The 17,872-nt window shown below is 38.8% G+C and overlaps 1 protein-coding gene across 6 annotated transcripts in view; it reads right to left on the bottom strand.

Moving 5' to 3' along the window:
* WDR72 (WD repeat domain 72) overlaps positions 1-17,872 on the bottom strand; it is a 135,826-nt gene that overhangs the window by 87,991 nt on the left and 29,963 nt on the right. For 4 of the 6 annotated variants that reach the window (XM_072148193.1, XM_072148189.1, XM_072148190.1 and 1 more), the window contains exons 4-12: positions 16,592-16,670; positions 14,214-14,385; positions 12,476-12,552; positions 10,499-10,618; positions 7,759-7,904; positions 7,305-7,398; positions 5,810-5,951; positions 4,299-4,544; positions 1,745-1,965 (exon numbers count right to left, since the gene is read on the bottom strand). In XM_072148193.1, the coding sequence (XP_072004294.1) occupies positions 1,745-1,965; positions 4,299-4,544; positions 5,810-5,951; positions 7,305-7,398; positions 7,759-7,904; positions 10,499-10,618; positions 12,476-12,552; positions 14,214-14,385; positions 16,592-16,670 (1,297 nt within the window). Of the gene's footprint in view, positions 1-1,744; positions 1,966-4,298; positions 4,545-5,809; positions 5,952-7,304; positions 7,399-7,758; positions 7,905-10,498; positions 10,619-11,723; positions 11,864-12,475; positions 12,553-14,213; positions 14,386-16,591; positions 16,671-17,872 lie in introns of those variants that run through there. The other 2 variants (XM_072148192.1, XM_072148195.1) reach the window with 2 other exon arrangements.

The following is a 17,872-nucleotide window of genomic DNA, read 5'->3' as shown; positions in this document are numbered from 1 at the left end:
TGTCTCATCTCTCTTATCGATGTTTCAAATACTTGTAAAATGTTCAGAAGATAAATGAAAGTGAACCCTGTACCCTGTAATCTAAGCACATTGTCAGCTCACAGCATCTCATAGCACAGAGGAATCATGAAGTGTCTGCTCAGCCAGTGTTTACCCACACTGTGGATTTTACACTGATCACTGAGTGATTGGAACAGAAACAGAATTAAAATTGTAAAGAAAGGGCTTATAATTTATCTTATTTTGTAAACATCAGTAGGGGAATAAAATTTGAGAACTTTTTTTCATAGGCAAGCCCCGTTAAGTTTCATATTGGCAGGGTCCAATACCTGGTGAGAGCGTCTGTTTTTCATGTCCATTTGTCACGTAGCCTGGTTCACTTGAATGGGACTAAGACACAGAGATCCCAGAAAACTCCTTTAAAGTCAGTTGACTGTTCTCTTTGTTGTGAAACTGTCCCAAACAAGTACAAACCAGTGCTTCATTGCCATTGAAAATAGCACCTATCTATCTATAAATGTCATATTATTTATAACTACATACTGTGTAAGTAATATCACAATTATGTATAGTGGTAGCAATCGGAAGCAGCACTACATTTACCTTTGACATAAAAGTGCATATTGTAGATTTTTCCCCACTGCAGGATGGAGACTTTTGTGTTGCATGCTGACTGTCAGTCATAGTTCTATGTATTTTATTCAAAAGGTCAGGCGTTTTTTTAAATGTCAAGTTCCGCTGACCTAAAGCTGTCTTTTTAAATTATTTTTAACTGCGCCAAAACAAAAGTGCATCAATCAATAATTAAAACAGAATATAACTTTACCGAAGCTGACACGTGTCTGAAATATATAGACACATGTAGCAGAGCTTTCTAAGTTAACTCTTTGGGGCTTTTTCTTTGTATTGCAATAAGTCTTTTGGGAAATCAAAATAAAATGATCATTGGAGTTTTTCATTAGTTATTGATAGATGTTGGTTGGACATGTCCATATGTGTGTCTCTATACATTAACATCTTTTAAATACACTTTCACTTCACTACATTATCGCCCAGAAGGTTGTGGGTGAGTTGTGGCCTTTCAAGGGTTTTGCTATTGTGTCGTAATATTTTACTGTAGTCATAGGCCAAAATGTGTATTATAGGGAAATTACCACTGGCCTAGTTTAATCGATAACCATGGCTAGACCTTGTCAAGACTAGCGCAGTCTCCTCCTAAAGCACTGAAGACCAGAAGAGACATTTTACTTATGCGTTACTATCCTGAAGATCACTATCCCAATTCAATGGCAGCTTAATGTAAGGTTTCTTATTATAATACAGGGGGTTTGGGGCGGTAGCCCCAGGCATTCTAGTCGGGCCATGGCCATACAAACCTCCCACCAAATTTTATGCTCAGAAGAACCTTCACCCCTGAAATCCTTGTACATATGTTCCTGCTCTCAATTCATATGTACACAGGTGCCATTTTCAAAGATTGAAGATGCGCATCCTCCATTCTCCAAGAACCATGATTCTATTGCCATATCCAGACTTGTAGGGACTATAATATTCATAGCTCCCAGGGCCCATGGCTTTCTCAATTGCCCATGCTTCTAACATCTGCATTGGTGTTCTATTTCAATGCATGATAGATACCAATTACTCAACATCACAATGGTTTGTACTAAATGGCAAACTGTGTTCTACAAGTTTGCACACTCTGCATATAGCATATATTCTCTTCAAGAACTTTTCTCCTTACTTTGTAGTCATTAGGTGGGACGAGCAGCTTTAGGATTGCACCAGACTGCAGAGTGAACCTGTGAAATATTTCCCCTGTGAACACATCTCTCCAAATTATAGATGAATTCTGATCCCCAGAAATGAGCCAACTTGGATCATACTTCTCCGAACGTCCATGTGGGTAAAGTAAACTTGTCACACTGCTATCATGGCCTGCAAAGATCTTATGTGGCAAGGAACCTAGAAGCAACAATACAGATAATAAGGCACAAATGTTTCTGAATTTGTTCTGAACTCATCAACATAAAAACCTGAGCAAAGGCAGAGGTGATATTTCTTTACGTGTTTTCCTGGCAAAACATATTAATGGCCTATATATATAGGGTAGATCAATGTAAGATCGCTGGAGGTGTGGACAGCCTGCACTCATGTCCATCAGCTGGATGGATACATAGATCCATTTATTGTGTAAGGACAATGCAGGATTCTGCTCCCATTAAAGCAAATGGGAGGTTTGTACATTGGAATCAGCTTGACAAAATATTATGTAAAAATACCTCTTTAATGCTAAAGTAATGAGACCGGCTGCTCCTATTGCTTAGTGCAAATAGTAAGAAATTGGTTTAGGAGTTTCCTAATTTAGGAGTGATCAAATGTTTTGGTCACTAGGATATGCCTTTAATGTGAGGGCAGATATGGTCCCATTTTAAGCACATTGTTTTCTGGCCATGGTTTCATACTCTTAGACTAGGTTTAGACCTTGATTTTTGCTTCTCCTTCTTCCTGAATGCGACGGGAGGGGCAAAAGGGGGGTTGAACTAGCCAGTGATTGGCTACCCATGTAAGGGGTGTTTCCCCAGCGTTGTCACTGTCCTTTTATGGACAGTGACATCACTAAAGGCCTCCTTCCTGCTTAGCAGAGGCTGGGAGCCATTGCATCCACTCCCTATAGGCTTCTATTGCCTCTGCCGAGAGTATTATGATGCTCAGCAGAAAGAAGCAGGATGTAAAGTTGTAGGCTGGGTTCACATTTCTTTTTTAGTATACATTCAGCATAAACAGGAACAAGACAGGAAGGCTTCTGATGTATACGCTGATTGTGCTGACACATACTGGCAGACAGAGGCATAGTTCTTGCCTTCTTCTACTCAGTATATGACATGTCCTATGAAAAAGACAGGATTGAAAGACGTAGCAAGCAGATACATTGCTCAGCAGGAGGGAGGACTCCGGTAATATTACCGGGGAAACACTCGTAACATCAGCAGCAGCCAATCGCTGTCTGCTGCCATTGTTCGATCCTCCTATTCAGCATGGAGGAGAAGTCACTGGGCGACATGTCCCACAGTATAAGTATAGAGTAGGATACGTCCATGCCATATGTTGTAAGGAAACGGCGGTGGGAATAAGGTGTGAACCCAGTCATACTTTTCTACATCTTTCCATCCTGTCTTTTTCACATAATACGGTATATATGTCAACAGGTACCCTCAGTGTATATGTCATGAGCTAAAAGCAAAGTGTAAATGCAGGCTAACTAGTGTTGTGCGGGCCAGAACCACAAAGTTCAGGCTCATACCAAATTTTGCAAGTTCGGGTTACTCGAACATGACCATGAACTTCATTAGAATTTCAGGTCTGGGTTTAGCTCAACAACCCCGCTCACCTCCTCCTGCCATTAATACCTTCAAGGGTGTGGACACACGTTCAGTCCTTCAGAAGCAATTTTTGATGTCCAAACAAGGAGTGGAGTAAAAATAGTAGAAGTAGTAGCACCTATCATTATATGTCTTAAATCTTTATCATCCACACTTTTGTCTTCAAAAACTACATCTGAAAAACTGAACGTGTGTCTGCACCCTCATTGGTGCCAGCAGACATTAAATATTTAAATGCCCCTTGCAAAGTCACCAGCGGCATTTAAGTAGCTTTGGCTGAGCGCTGATACTGAACATCACAGGATGCCACCATTTTGAGGAGGATCGTCGCTGCCTGATGACATCATCTGAGCGCCAGCACATGTGTAGCCGCATTATTTTAAATGTTGCTTACAACTGTTGCTATCACCGATCACGGATATTACTGGTGCAGGTTCAGGTCCTGGTTCGGTACCAGGACCAGAACAGATTCTTTAAACTGGGTTTCGAATGAACTTGGCCAAACCCGAATTTCAGTCAATCCGCTCATCACTATTCACCACCAGCTTCCTCCTGCTGAACGACTTATATGCTCAGTGGAGAGGTCAAGCTTTAAAGACACAGCTCAGATAACGCATGTAAGTAACGTGTCCTGTACCTCCATCACATGACCAGTCATGGAAATTTCCATCAAGAATTATGGTGCCATCATAGTGCAGGTTAAGTTAAAGTAACTCTAATGTTATGGGTCACTATATTAGAACCCTGACACACCTTATTCAAGGTCTGGGTTCTATGTTTGACCATTTTATCTCTGAATAGCTCATCATATTTTCATATAATGCCTATTCAGATGCAATAATATCATATAATACATTACATAGAAATGATTTCTTATTTAGGTAAACTATAAATTTGTGGTGTCATCAGTATTACCTCTTAATAGGGGATGGTCTTGGAGAAGCCTTGCCCTGGCGGCATGCAATGCAAACGTTATGACAATGCTACCATCTTCACAGCCACACACCAGCTTATCAAGGCTGGGTATGTAAAGGGAGGCAGTGACTGTGGCAAATGCCACTCCATCGTCAGGGGTACATAGATGATCTATGATTCCTTCAGACATCGATTTATGTCTGTCAAACATTTCCTGAAGAGTTACGTTTACCTTTAGTGGTATCTCTAAAAAAAATACACAGAGCATATCACCATTATCATTAAAGGAAAGTGAAGCTATTGTACGGACATGAAATGCCTTCTATCCAGAACATAATAACGAATTGTAGTCCTTATCTCTGAAACTTCTTATCTATAGAGTAGATGTCAGGTCAATATTTGCCAAACTCTGTCACTTTCTCAAATAGAACTATCAATGAAATATGTTATTAGTTAAACAAGAAGGTTTCAGAGTAAAGATGTCTATTGTCCGCTACACATACTCATCTACTGCGTGCTGCCAACCCCAGGACCAGTATAGATAAACTTGTGATAACATCTGACTGCCACCATTATCACTGACAGATGATTACATCATCAAAATTTCTGTAAGAGAAAGGACTGAGACGATATTTTTCAATACATCTCAGTAGGCTATTTACACCATAAGTTAGAGAACAACGTAGTTTATGGTCTTCTGACTATGTAGTCGAAAGCAGGACTACTAATTTCTCATGTAGTAAAGTGGAAATGTTAATCTGGTCCTTTGCTATCACAATCCAAACACTAATTTTAGGATTCCTTTTAAGCCTTGTGGTAAGTGTTGAACACAAGAGGATTTACACAATTTCCCAGAAGAGTATTGTCCTCTTTTGGTTAAGTGGTTACATCTCTTTATTAGTTATGCTTGATGCTTGGTCACTTCTCTGGAAAACTCTATGGAAAACTGGCTAGATGTCTAGAAGAAGAGATAATAATAATAATAATAATAATAATAATAAGTCCATGGTTTTGGATCTTAATTTTGTCTACTATATATTAAAGACTTAATATTTTTTTTTATATTAATGTTTTGGCAGCATTGCATGAAAAAAAAATACAATTTTCTAATATATTTTGAATTATGGGGGTCATTCAGGAAATTATTACTAGAATATTTGTAACTTTTGTAAAATTACCGTAATGGACTTTGTATGGACATCCATGGACATATGAATGGGTAAATAAATTTTAATAAATAAATAGAAATATCAAAAATGTGTACCCTTTAGTTAGCATTTGTTGCTACAACATAGTTAAGTATTACACACAACTTTCCATATCTTACTAAACGCCTTAAGGTTGGTAAAAACACTATGGTCAACATTTATGGTCACTATAGGGTGATAGATAGTCCAGAACTGTGTTCTTATATATACTTCATGTGGGGCATAGGAACAATTATTTTTAATAAACATCATTTTTAACATTGTAATTTGTTCTGATAGTCTAGTGTAAAATACATATCTTACCCAAAGGAGAACCATCACACTGTGATACTGGAACATCAGGGATATGCCAGAAGCTGAGTTTCCCACTTACATCACCGGAATACAGTATTTTAAAAAATGGTTCTTTTCTTTCATTGATGAATCCCATAGTACATGAAGAACTCTGTTTAAAATAGCAGAAGGTAAAACAGTTTTAATTACAAATGTTTTACAATCCAAAAACTGCAACTATTTTCCTGTCTCTCATTTTAGAGGAAACTCAGTTTTTATGTGGTTCCATAAACTACATACAGTATATCCACAGCTTCTTTTTAAGCTTCCTTTACAATGGGTGTCTAATCTCTACTTTTAATAATAAAATGGCTTTAACTTATTTTATGTTCAGACAGTAAAATATTGCTGAACTTTGTGATGAAATTTGACATTCCTTAACCGTAAGCAGTGCCCAACTTTTTTCTGTTCAGTCCGTGGAATAGATAACTTACGTATTCTTTGAATTTGAAAAAAAAATGGAAGTATCAAAGGTCTCAGCTGAGATGTAAGGCATTGGTGGAAAAATAGAAGCTAAAGTTATACTTTCCACTATGGATGTTATCCCGGTCTCCAGTGGCAACCATTTGTTACACCCGTTCGTTTTGTCCACAATTTACATTACGTGCAAGTTACATCTGAGCCAATTCCTGGCCTCAAACATACTGTCCAAAGGGTAAGAATAACATTTTTTTTTATTTTTCAACAAATTCTGCCTCAACAAAAGTGGAAAATCCCTTCAAGACTATCACACATATATGTTTCATTTACATCCAATTTTTATATATGTTTTAACATCATTATGCACATTATTTATTTAGAGTATAAAACATTTGTAGCAGGCATCCGATGAATGTCTCACTTACCTTGTCATTAAAATAACCATCAACAAATTTTAAGAAAGTTTAAGAATTTCATAAAGTTTTGCAATACATCTTTAGGATTGACTGGTTCTTGTATGATTGCTGTTCCTCTATAGTGGCTGGCGGTACCACTGCACAGGAGGCAGGGGCTTTATAAGGACACTAATGGCTGGGCTAGTTAAGGGGCTTTGTGATTTACACCACAGATGCAATAAAGGCTTGTGCTATTATGACAAAATAATGTTTGCGCCTTTCAGATATCAAACCCCTCATCTTGTTTCTTCTCTGTACAGTTACATAATGACAACATGTAATTACTTTGTCATATTTATCACATGTTTTCAACCCATTCAGTTTCCTTTGTGTGTCGACCTATTCTTTACCATTGTCCTTTTTTACATCTGAACGGATGTTCCTGCTGCATTTACAATAGGTCATCTGCTATGTAGTTGTGTTATAAGAAAAACACCTTTCTCTTATTTCCACCTCCCCTTAATGGATTTGACAAGCATCCGGATAAGTCAGTATGAAGCTAAGGATTAATTTACTTGAATTAACCTAATGGAAGTAAAATATTTTGAGTGATTTATTTGTATGTTGTGGATAAAAGTACAAAAAAATACCTCCTCCATCACCCTTGTGGAGCACAGCAAGTGAGGGGTGATTGTTTCTTTAAGTAATCCTCCATCACCCGGACATACACTTTTAGAAAGGCCACTGCAGAAAGAAAGCAACATGAGGCATTAAAATGACATCAAACAAAAAGGTGACTGATGGGGTTAAAATTCTTAGCACCAAAAGAAAAGTTGCAAAGATGGAAACTAATTACTTTTGTGTTCTTGGAAATCATAGCACCATCTGCCCAATCAAGTTCTACATGGGTAATCTTATTTCTTCATCTCCTGCTGCTTCACATAAAGACTGAAGAGTGCCAAACTCAAGCCAAATGTTCTAATGTCAAAGGGGTTTTGTTATGGGTTTTGATCAAGTGTGACAAGCAGGGATTTTCTACAATACACTTACAAACAGCTTACTTTGTACCTGGACTTATCATACCCCAGTCCTGTGTGAGCCCACCTGTTCAGCAGCTGGTAGATATAGCTGTGCCCATCCTGTGTCCAGATGATAAGTCGGTTAGTAGCTAGGAACTCCCCCCCAGCAAAATTCTGGCCACTTTTACAAACATCGCCACAAAGTAGAGAAAAATCACAGTAATCATAGACCTGGAGAAAAAGAGAGTCATAAAACTGATATTAGAGCAGTACCACAAACATTAGATACCTGTTAGAGAATTTAGAGAATCACTCTTATGGATTGTAAGCTCTTCATCCAATCTGACTATGTAATTTTCTTTACTGGCTTATTTTGTCTGTAAATGTCTATAATGTTCTGCAGAATATGAGAACAATGTATAAAGAGAGAATATTCATAATTTTTAGGACTTTACATGCATAAAATTAGACTAGGAAGTGCCAGTATTGCTACTAAGATGCTTTCAGGTCAATAGGTTAAAAAATACAATTTAGTCAAGACCCAAAAATTGGCAAACGGTAGGGACAGTCAGATTCACTGCTGTAAGTCACACTAAATCCTCCCAATGTGGCTATGACTGGTACTTAGCACAGATAGAGGGATGATTTCAGGATGAATATGAATGTAAAAGTTTACATTGGATTTGAATTGTTGTTCAAGTAGTCTGAAATGAATGTGGCATGTTATAGAGCAGGATAAGCTTAGTTTGGTTGAAAAAAGGTTCACTATTGTTAACATTACACCTTAGGATGTTCTGTCAATGTGTGATCAGTGGTTGTTTTAGCAGCAAATCCTGAACCCTGGTGATAGACTTGTAAGAATTGTTGAGTGCTGCTATAGGTTCACTATAGTTTGTAAAACAGAATCATCTTGGTGAGGATATGACTGGTACTCTGTCCTAGAATAGTTAGTGGGGCTCAGCTTTAGTATTAAATCTATGGTTAATATAAAGAGACCTCCACACACAATTATTATGAGCTTATTGTGGAGTACCAAGAATCAAACCCCAGCCAATCACACATTGGTCTGTGGATATCAGAAATCCTATTTTATACCTTGAACAATTCAAGAAACCCTGTATAAAGCCCTGATATACAAAAAAAAAAAATGTATGGACCCCTGACAGAGGAGTATCTCTGAAATGCACATTGGGTGTGCACGCTGGACATGGACCCCTGCCGCAGGGGTGTTACTAGGAGTGGCAGGGCCCCATAGCAGACTTCTGAATGGGCTTCTCTACAGAAAATATATCGTATATAATCAAGTATAAGGCGACCGGAGTAAAAGCTGAGACCCCTAATTTTACCACCAAAAACTGGGAAATCCTATTGACTCAAGTATAATCCGAGGGTGTAGTATACAGCCAGCCAGCCCCCATGTAGTATACAGCCAGTCCCATGTAGTATACAGCCAGCCAGCCCCATGTAGTATAAAGCCTGCCAGCCCCCTGTAGTATACATCCTACCAGCCCCCTGTAGTATACAGCCTGCCAGCCCCCAGTAGTATACAGCCAGCCAGCCCCCTGTAGTATACAGCCAGCCCCATGTAGTATACAGCCAGCCAGCCCCCATGTAGTACACAGCCAGCCCCATGTAGTATACAGCCAGCCAGCCCCCTGTAGTATACAGCCTGCCAGCCCCCTGTAGTATACAGCCTACCAGCCCCCTGTAGTATTTAGCCTGCCAGCCCCCTGTAATATACAGCCATCCCCATGTAGTATACAGCCAGCACCATGTAGTATACAGCCAGCCCCATGTAGTATACAGCCAGTCTCATGTAGTATACAGCCAGCCAGCCCTCTGTAGTATACAGCCAGCTGCATGTAGTATAGAGCCAGCCAGCCCCCTGTATGCCAAGAACATAAAAATAAAGTAACTTAATGCTCACCCTTCGGCAATACTCACCCCCGTTCCTTGGTCGTGGCTCCTTTTCTTTCTTCTCTTCGCCGTCCATGCGATCTGCCGGCCGGCGTACATTATGATACGGCGGTGTCGCCACTTATGAAGTCATCAGCGGCGACACCACTGCATCATAGCGTGGGCAGGCTGGCAGATTGCATGGATGCGACTCTTCTGGTGCCAGGTTCCCTTTAACTTTTTAAATTATGCTAATGTTGATTTATCATGCCCCTGGTTTTTCATTCTTGATTTTGAATTTAGATTTCATTTAAGTTGTCTGCTCAGCACTATGTTATAGAGCAGAAGGTGCTGAGAAGATTGACAATACCTGAAAAAGACTCAGCATAACTTGTAATTTACTCATTGAAATACTTGCTCTTTCAATTCTTAGGTGTCCAGTGGGTGGTGCCAATCAATCATTGATAGGCATTTACTGAGCCATATACTCCAAAACATAAAGAAAGAACAGTGATTTGAAACAGTATGTAAGATATACAGAATTTTTCCCCACAAAACTATATATCAATCTATTCAACTCCTGCGGATTTACAACACAATGCTGGTAAATGTGACATTTTTATGGTAGCAGGTTCTCCTTATACATCACTGGCTCTACTGTGGGCTAACAGCACTATTCCCATTTATGTAGGAAAAAAAGTTTTTCATGTAATCTGAACAGAACTACATTCTTTGTTGACAACCTGTAGAGAGAATAAAAGATTTCATATCCCAGCCGTGTAATTTCATGAAGATGAGAAGTGACACTTTATAAGCTTAACATCTCCATACAGTGAGAAAAATATGGATATCAGCACAAGCGGTTATTTTCCAGGCTGTTCATGCTGTTACAGAGAAAGAAACATAGAGTCTAATAAGAAGATCAGCACCTTCCAGGAACTGGAGCAAATCACCAGCAGTAACCTCTCCGTGTACGTGCAGAATCGCACCGCGCTGTAATTCGCTGTCTCCAAACACTTTGATTCTGTTTCATACACATTTAGCTTTTCCTGTAGGTTAAAAATATTATTACGTTATTATTTTTACAAATCTTCCATTGTTTAATTTTGTTTCTACATATCTAACACATGCAATGTAATAATGTAACATAAGTCTAAATATTATCCCAATGCAGGAAATCCTTTACACCTTTTTCAAATCCTATTAGTTTCTAGGTATATTCTCCCTATTGTGTAGCCAAAGGGTCATTGGCCAGCAAATGACTATGCGGACATAAAAGACTAATATGAAATGTGGCATTTGATGCAGCTTTGTGAGGGTTTTGGTTGATTTTGTAGCAAAGGTATATCCCTCTCTTTATAAAGTAGCCTTATTTGGGATAATAGTGGGATTTGTTGGTGGAATCTTACTGATTATGAATAAATTCCCAAAAAAATGTGCACAACCTAATAGTCCCAGGATTGCTCTTACTGGAAGAAAGAAGGCCTGAATATACTGTGTTTTATTTTATTTAAGGCCAGCGATTAATGAGGTACTCATGACATTGTTAGAGCAAAGTTCAGATCAATGAACAGGAGGTTAAGGGTATAAAGATTAAAGGGGTATTCTCGTCTCGGCATTCACATTCAGTTTCATTAATCTTCCATATATAAACATTTCTTCAATTGGATGTTATTAAAAAAAATGTTCCTGTGTGAAGATAATTTCCCATAAAGATAGCCATGTTGTCCCTTAGAAACGAGATAGCTTCCTCGGTTACGACCACGTCACATTTAGGCAGCAGTGGCCAGACATGTACTATTGTGCCTTGCCTGACCACCTGGCTTCAGTGATCATCACTACAGGACGTCTGTGCGACATGTAGTAATTCTCAGATATTTCATATACAAAAACTTTTTGTTTCTTTGTGCAATCCCTTCAGCAGAGGTGGCCGTATCCGAGGAAGCTATCTCGTTTCTAAGGGACCATATCACTACGTTTATGGAAAATTATCTTCACACAGGAACATTTTTTTTAACAACATCTATTGAAGAAATGTTTATTAATGGCAGATTAATCAAAGTGAATGTGAATGCCCAGACGAGAATACCCCTTTAAGACTATTGTGAGGCATGGGCTACAAGTAGGTATATATATTGACTACATATAAAATACCATGACCAAGGGGGTGTATAATCAGTCAGCTTTCACTTCTGCAATCCAAGGATCTTTGGAAGACCTTCAAAGGTCCTGCAAGTACTCTTGTATACATGTGTGTTTTGAAGCGACACACATGGATGAGAATTACAGTGCTGGAGTTCACTCTTTTTATTATCTCTATAGCAAATTACATTTGGTTTGGGGCCCCTTGGGCTGCCTAGAAGCCTAGGGCATTGGACAACTGCTCAAACTGCCTGTGTCATAAACTGCCCCCGGTGCAAGCCAATTGTATCACTTATACCTAAAACCCAAACCTGATGTGTGGCCAAGCGAGTTCACAAACTGTTACTTGTTACATTGGATTATTGCCCATTGTATATTTGGTGTTCTATGTTTTTTAATGAACAATTGTTCTCCTATGTAACTGTCCAAGTAATACACTACTGCAATAAGGCTTGCTTTATGTAGTATTTTTTTGTATTCATTTATGGGGGTCAGGGTCCATAGGGGTTCAACAATTATAGACATAGAGAGATTTATGAGAAGTGTCTGAGGTAAAACTGTTCCAGTTGCCCATGGAAACCTCTCAGAGTTCAGCTTTCATTTTCCCACAGCTGTTTATAAAATGAGAGCTGAGCTCTGATTGGTTGTCATGGGCAACTACAACAGTTCTGCTCTCAGAAACTTCTGAGAAATGTCCCAGATTAATACCTTTAAAGGTGTAAACCTTAAAATATCTCATTAAAGTAATTAATAGTAATACCCACCTGAATGCTATTAACAGAGGATGAGAGGTCCCATACTTTTAACTCTCCAGCAGTTGATATTGCAACTAATGAATCTTCTGCAAAAATAAAGTATGAATTACTAACTAGAACAGTGGTTTAAGGACATTGGGGGAGATTTATCAGAAGTGTCTGAGGTAAAACTGTTTTAGTTGCCCATTGAAACCAATCTGAGCTCAGCCTTAAATTTATAAACAGTTGTGGGAAAATGAAAGCTTAACTCTGATTGGTTACCATAGACTACAAGAACAATTCTCCTCTTAGACACATCTCCCCTAAAATTGTCTTTATACAGTAATATACAGCATAATGTTAGAGAGTACAATATAAGTAACATGTATTTTTTCACTGATCATCTAAAATAAGCTACAGGGTTATAACATTATATGGGATAAAACAGGAACAAATGGCTGATTAGACATGTTTTTCTTTTCTGGTGATATGAATTGCCAAAATTAATATAAAGTGGATAATCTCTAATAAGTCTAAAGACCTCCGATTTCAATCCAATTGTGTCTGATTTCATCAGTTTTTTTATTTGCTCCAAGCTAAAATCATTTCTGGGAAAATGTCATAATTAAAGGGGTATTCCCACGAAGACACGATTTTTAAATATACTCAGCATAACAAAATAACCCATTCTCTAATTCACTGTTATTAACAAAATACAGCATTTCCCAGATATAATTCCAGATGTACATAATTTCAGTTGCCCGGGATCTAACCCTAAATCAGAAATCTAGAGTCGAGCAGGACACATTGTTCAAGGAGTCAACGCCTCTTTGCAGCAGCCCCCTCACCCTTACATTCCAAGATGAGCTTACAGTCACACACACACTCAGGGCAAGCAACAGCGCGAGGAGTGTAAAGCTACAAGCTACATACAAATAATGTCTTTATCCAGGGGAGGGAGGCACAGCAGAGCTGACAGTGTATGTTATGGCTGTGATAGCACAGCTGAGAAATATCATGTGTTATGTGATGTGTTATATGCATCTCATGGAGCTCTCATCTCTGATCTGTCTCATCTCTCTTTCTATTTAGAAGCTAAATGAAAGTGTACATAAACCTGCACCCTGATAAATTTAAGCACATTGTCAGCACAGCATTTCCTAGAACAGTGGGATCATAATGTGTCTGCTTAGAGAGTCCCTGCCAACACTAATTTTATACTGACCAGCCTGGGGAGTGATATGAGCTAAAACAGCAATAAAACTGAGTACAATTGTTAAGTTGGGGGTTAACAATGATCTTTATTGTGTAAACATCACTAGGGCTATGAAATTTGAGAATTTTATTTCAAGGGTTTGTCCATGATTATAAATAACATGTCTGTTTTCCTGGTAAAAAGGGTTGGGCTCCAATGTGACACATAAGCTGGACAACCGCCAACATGTAGTATGTTAGGCCTAAAATACTAAAATTTTGGTCACTTGAAATCTGTGCTATAACAAAATGAGCCATATTTGCTTATAAAATACTCATCCCTAAGATTATTGACTGAAAAGTTGGACCTATTAAAGGAATCACAGTATCCTGGTCATACTAGATACCTACACCAACATGTTGTACAAGTTGAAAGGTTAAGACATAGTAAAGACTTATCTGCAGTTCAAACATCAGCCATAAAACTGCAACGTCATACAGACATGGTTCCTGTATCCTGGGAATCTCCACAAATGTGCATTATTTGTATAGACGGACCCCTAGGTCTGCTCACCTTGAATTCTGGTAGAGTGCACAATGCACATGCAACAAATCCAGTCTGAACACTGAGACTTGAAATTATGAAGGACTTGCAAGGTCTTTGCATCAACAATGAGGATGTCTTGATAGTGACCACAGCAGAGCAGCCAACCTTCGCCTGTCATGCGGAATGAGCAATGGTAGTACTGCCAGCAACAACAGAACAAGACGAATATTATTCTATGAAATACTGATCACTTTATTCAGGAATTTAGACAATTTATATAATAGGAACAAAAGGATTTGCTTAAATAACACTAAAGTACAGATAAGAACGGCCTCTGTTTATCTGTTGTACACAGTCTATTGACTGGAACACTACCTGGTGATGTGTCAGTGGAGAAATAAAGATTTCCCTTTGTTGGCTGAGCTGTAATTAAAGCTGCGGCCAGTAAGGAGGATAACTACACTGATTCCAGCAAAGAAGCACTGCCTCCATACCGTGCTTCTGTGCAGACCATAGGTAATATCAAGCCAGCATAGCAAATGGCTAATATTATCTAACAACACAAAAATAGCAAAACGCAGCTGCACAGTCTATGGGTCAGGGTGTTATCCAAATCCTTAAACCAACAAGTGTCCAATGGTAATTTCACACAAAAAAACAGTACTCCCAGTCAGTGAAACATATGTGGTTGTCCTTTATTTACACACATGGTGAAGTAAAGGACTTATTTCACTATCTATCTATCTATCTATCTATCTATCTATCTATCTATCTATCTATCTATCTATCTCCAGTATCTATCTATCTCCAGTATCTATCTCCATTATCTATCTCCAGTATCTATCTATCTATCTATCTATCTATCTACAGTGGGGGTCATTTACTAAGGGCCCGATTCACGTTTTCCCGACGTGTTACCCGAATATTTCCGATTTGCGCCGATTTCCCCTGAATTGCCCCGGGATTTTGGTGCACGCAATGGGATTGTGGTGCATCGGCGCTGGCATGCACGCGATGGAAATTGGAGGACGTGGCCACCGCATTTAAAAAAAAAATCTGTTGCGGAGCTTGCACTTACCTTCACTCAGCCGGGCTCGGTGAACTCCAGTGCGTTCCGATGCTTTTCAGCGCAGCAGCGCCACCTGGTGGACGGCGGAGGAACTACCTTAATGAATCCCGTCCGGACCCGAATCCAGCGCAGAGAACGCGCCGCTGGATAGTGAATGGAGCGGGTAAGTAAATGTGCCCCAGTATGTATTTCTAGAATGTTAATTCATGTATGAAACCTATCTGCCATAACAATCATCATATGCAATATCTAAGTATCGATTTATCTACAATAATTATTTATTATATATGTTTAATATCGATTCTATATCTAATCTTTATATGAAATATCTGTATATTTCTCCCTCCATCCATTTATGAAATGTTTATCTATCTTTATAAAGTATAAATGTATAGAGTAGCTCTACTTCTTTTAAAGTAAACCTACCAAGAGGAATCTATCATCTGGAGTAGATCTGATGGTAGATTCCTCCTGTCTAACTCTGCCTTAAACTTTACATATGTTATTAAACCTTACATTTTAAAAAATTAAAGCAAAGTAATATGTAAATTATCTGCTATCTCTAGAGGGGCGTGGAGTAGCCTGGCCAGCAAAGGCTACTTAACTACCCAGTAGACTTTGCAGTCCCACCCCCTAGTGGAGCGGCACACATGCATAGTGTAGAGCGCATGTGCGACTATTTGCTCAACCCAGCACAGAAAAATGCACAGAGCTTCGTGGAAAGCTGGTGGTGTGGATGGTGCTTGAGTACAGCCTCAAACATGAAAACAACAAGCTAGGGGGTGGTACTGCAAAGCCGATCGGGGCTCGGAGTAGTCTGTGCCGGCGAGTCTATTCCACGCCTCTGTAGTAGCCGCTGCAGGTAATTTTTATATTACTTTATTAAATATTTTAAAACGTTAGGTTGAGGGTCTAGGTTTAGTAAAAAGAAGTTTAGGGGAGAGCCAGGCAGAAGGAATCTACCATCAGATCTACTTCTGATCAGGGGCATAACTTGAAGGGGTGCAGAGGGTGCGGTCGCAACTGGGCCCAAGAGGTTTAGGGGGCCCATAAGGTATCAATTTCCCATATGAGAAGACTAGTACTACATACCATACATTATGGTCAGGGGCCTTGCATAGACTTTGCACTGGGGCCCAACAGCTTCAAGTTACGCCACTGCTTCTGATGTTAGATTCCTCATGGTCGGTTTCTATTAGGTACCTATATGTTTTTCTGCAAACAGTTGACATTATAGCTTTGTGTCATTAGAATCTGAATACTTACCTTACCTTAGGATACCTCTAGCAACAATTGTTACCATAACAAAGTGTAGTGACAAATCCTTCATACTTACACAAATTGCTGTGTGCCTATATGGCAGCTTTGCATTCTCAATGCAGTGTCCGGTGTTGACATTCCATACACACATTTCCCTGTAAGACATAACCTCAGGTTATTCGCTGTCATTTCTACTTAGTTGGTGGGGACAATTCCGTGTCATATTTTTTTTAAGTGTAAAAACTGTATTTAAGTGAACACTTATTATTTACACAGCATTTTTGATAGCGATTACGGGAGAAGAAGATGTGGTGGTCATTAAGAGAAGATGGCATACAGAACGTCTCTTCTTTTGTTTAGGTAATTACACCCTGCTGCTCAGCATCACACTAACTTTAAGGCCATGCCTGGAATAAAACGAATTGTACGTATACTGCCATTATGTCTCATCAATGTGTCACCAGAAGTATCATTCTTCAGAACTACATCCTGCTGAAAATGGGTCATTTCACAGAACCTCAGCCATACATTTTACAGCACGTGTTTTGTGTCTATGTTGTTTCTCCATTATGTGCTCCCAAGATTAAACAGCACCACCATGAGGATTATTCCATGTTAGCTCCTTCTCTTTGCAGTTTGGAGAGAAGACTTTAGGTAATGCCTTTTATTTCTCTATAACAAAGTGACCCTAATGCTTAGAATTGTTTTGTTACTATGTTCTAATGGCATAATGGGAACATATGGCAATGACTTAATGTGGGACTAATATGTTACTATAGGGTAATGTTTGAAGATGGCACATTTTTGTTAAAGATTTTTCATCTGCTACGGAATGAGTATTTTTGCTTTACATGATCTAACATGGAATTAATTTGTATTACCGAAAATACTATCTAATACCTAAGTAGTAGATTCTGGGGAGAATTTCTATCTGTTGCGTTATATGTCACTTTTCATGTCATAAATTGTTGCCATTGTGCACACTTTTTTCTACAACTTTTTTCTACAACCTCCACTTTTTAATTCTCCTACCATGCGCCTTATTTATCACTACAATCCGGATGTTGAAGTTTGATTGATAAAATGTGACAGTTAAAATAGTAACACAAAACTACTCCAATTCCCTCCTGACATAGGAAATATTGAGGAATCAGTTGGGCAAAAATTTTAAACTTTTTGTCAATTTTTACAGCAGACCTTAAAGAAACACTACCATTGATATCCATCATGGTAAACTAAGGACATATTCATAGATCCTAATATTGTGGCTGTGGTAATGTTCTTATATTTTACTATTCATGGCCTCCTTCCTTCTAAAATCAACATTTACAATTATACTATTGAGCCAGAAGTGCTT

This window comes from Engystomops pustulosus, chromosome 4, assembly GCF_040894005.1.
Source record: "Engystomops pustulosus chromosome 4, aEngPut4.maternal, whole genome shotgun sequence".
Classification (NCBI taxonomy): Eukaryota; Metazoa; Chordata; class Amphibia; order Anura; family Leptodactylidae; genus Engystomops; species Engystomops pustulosus.
The sequence above is the reverse complement of the archived record's forward strand: the minus strand, read 5'-3'. Positions and strand labels throughout refer to the sequence as shown.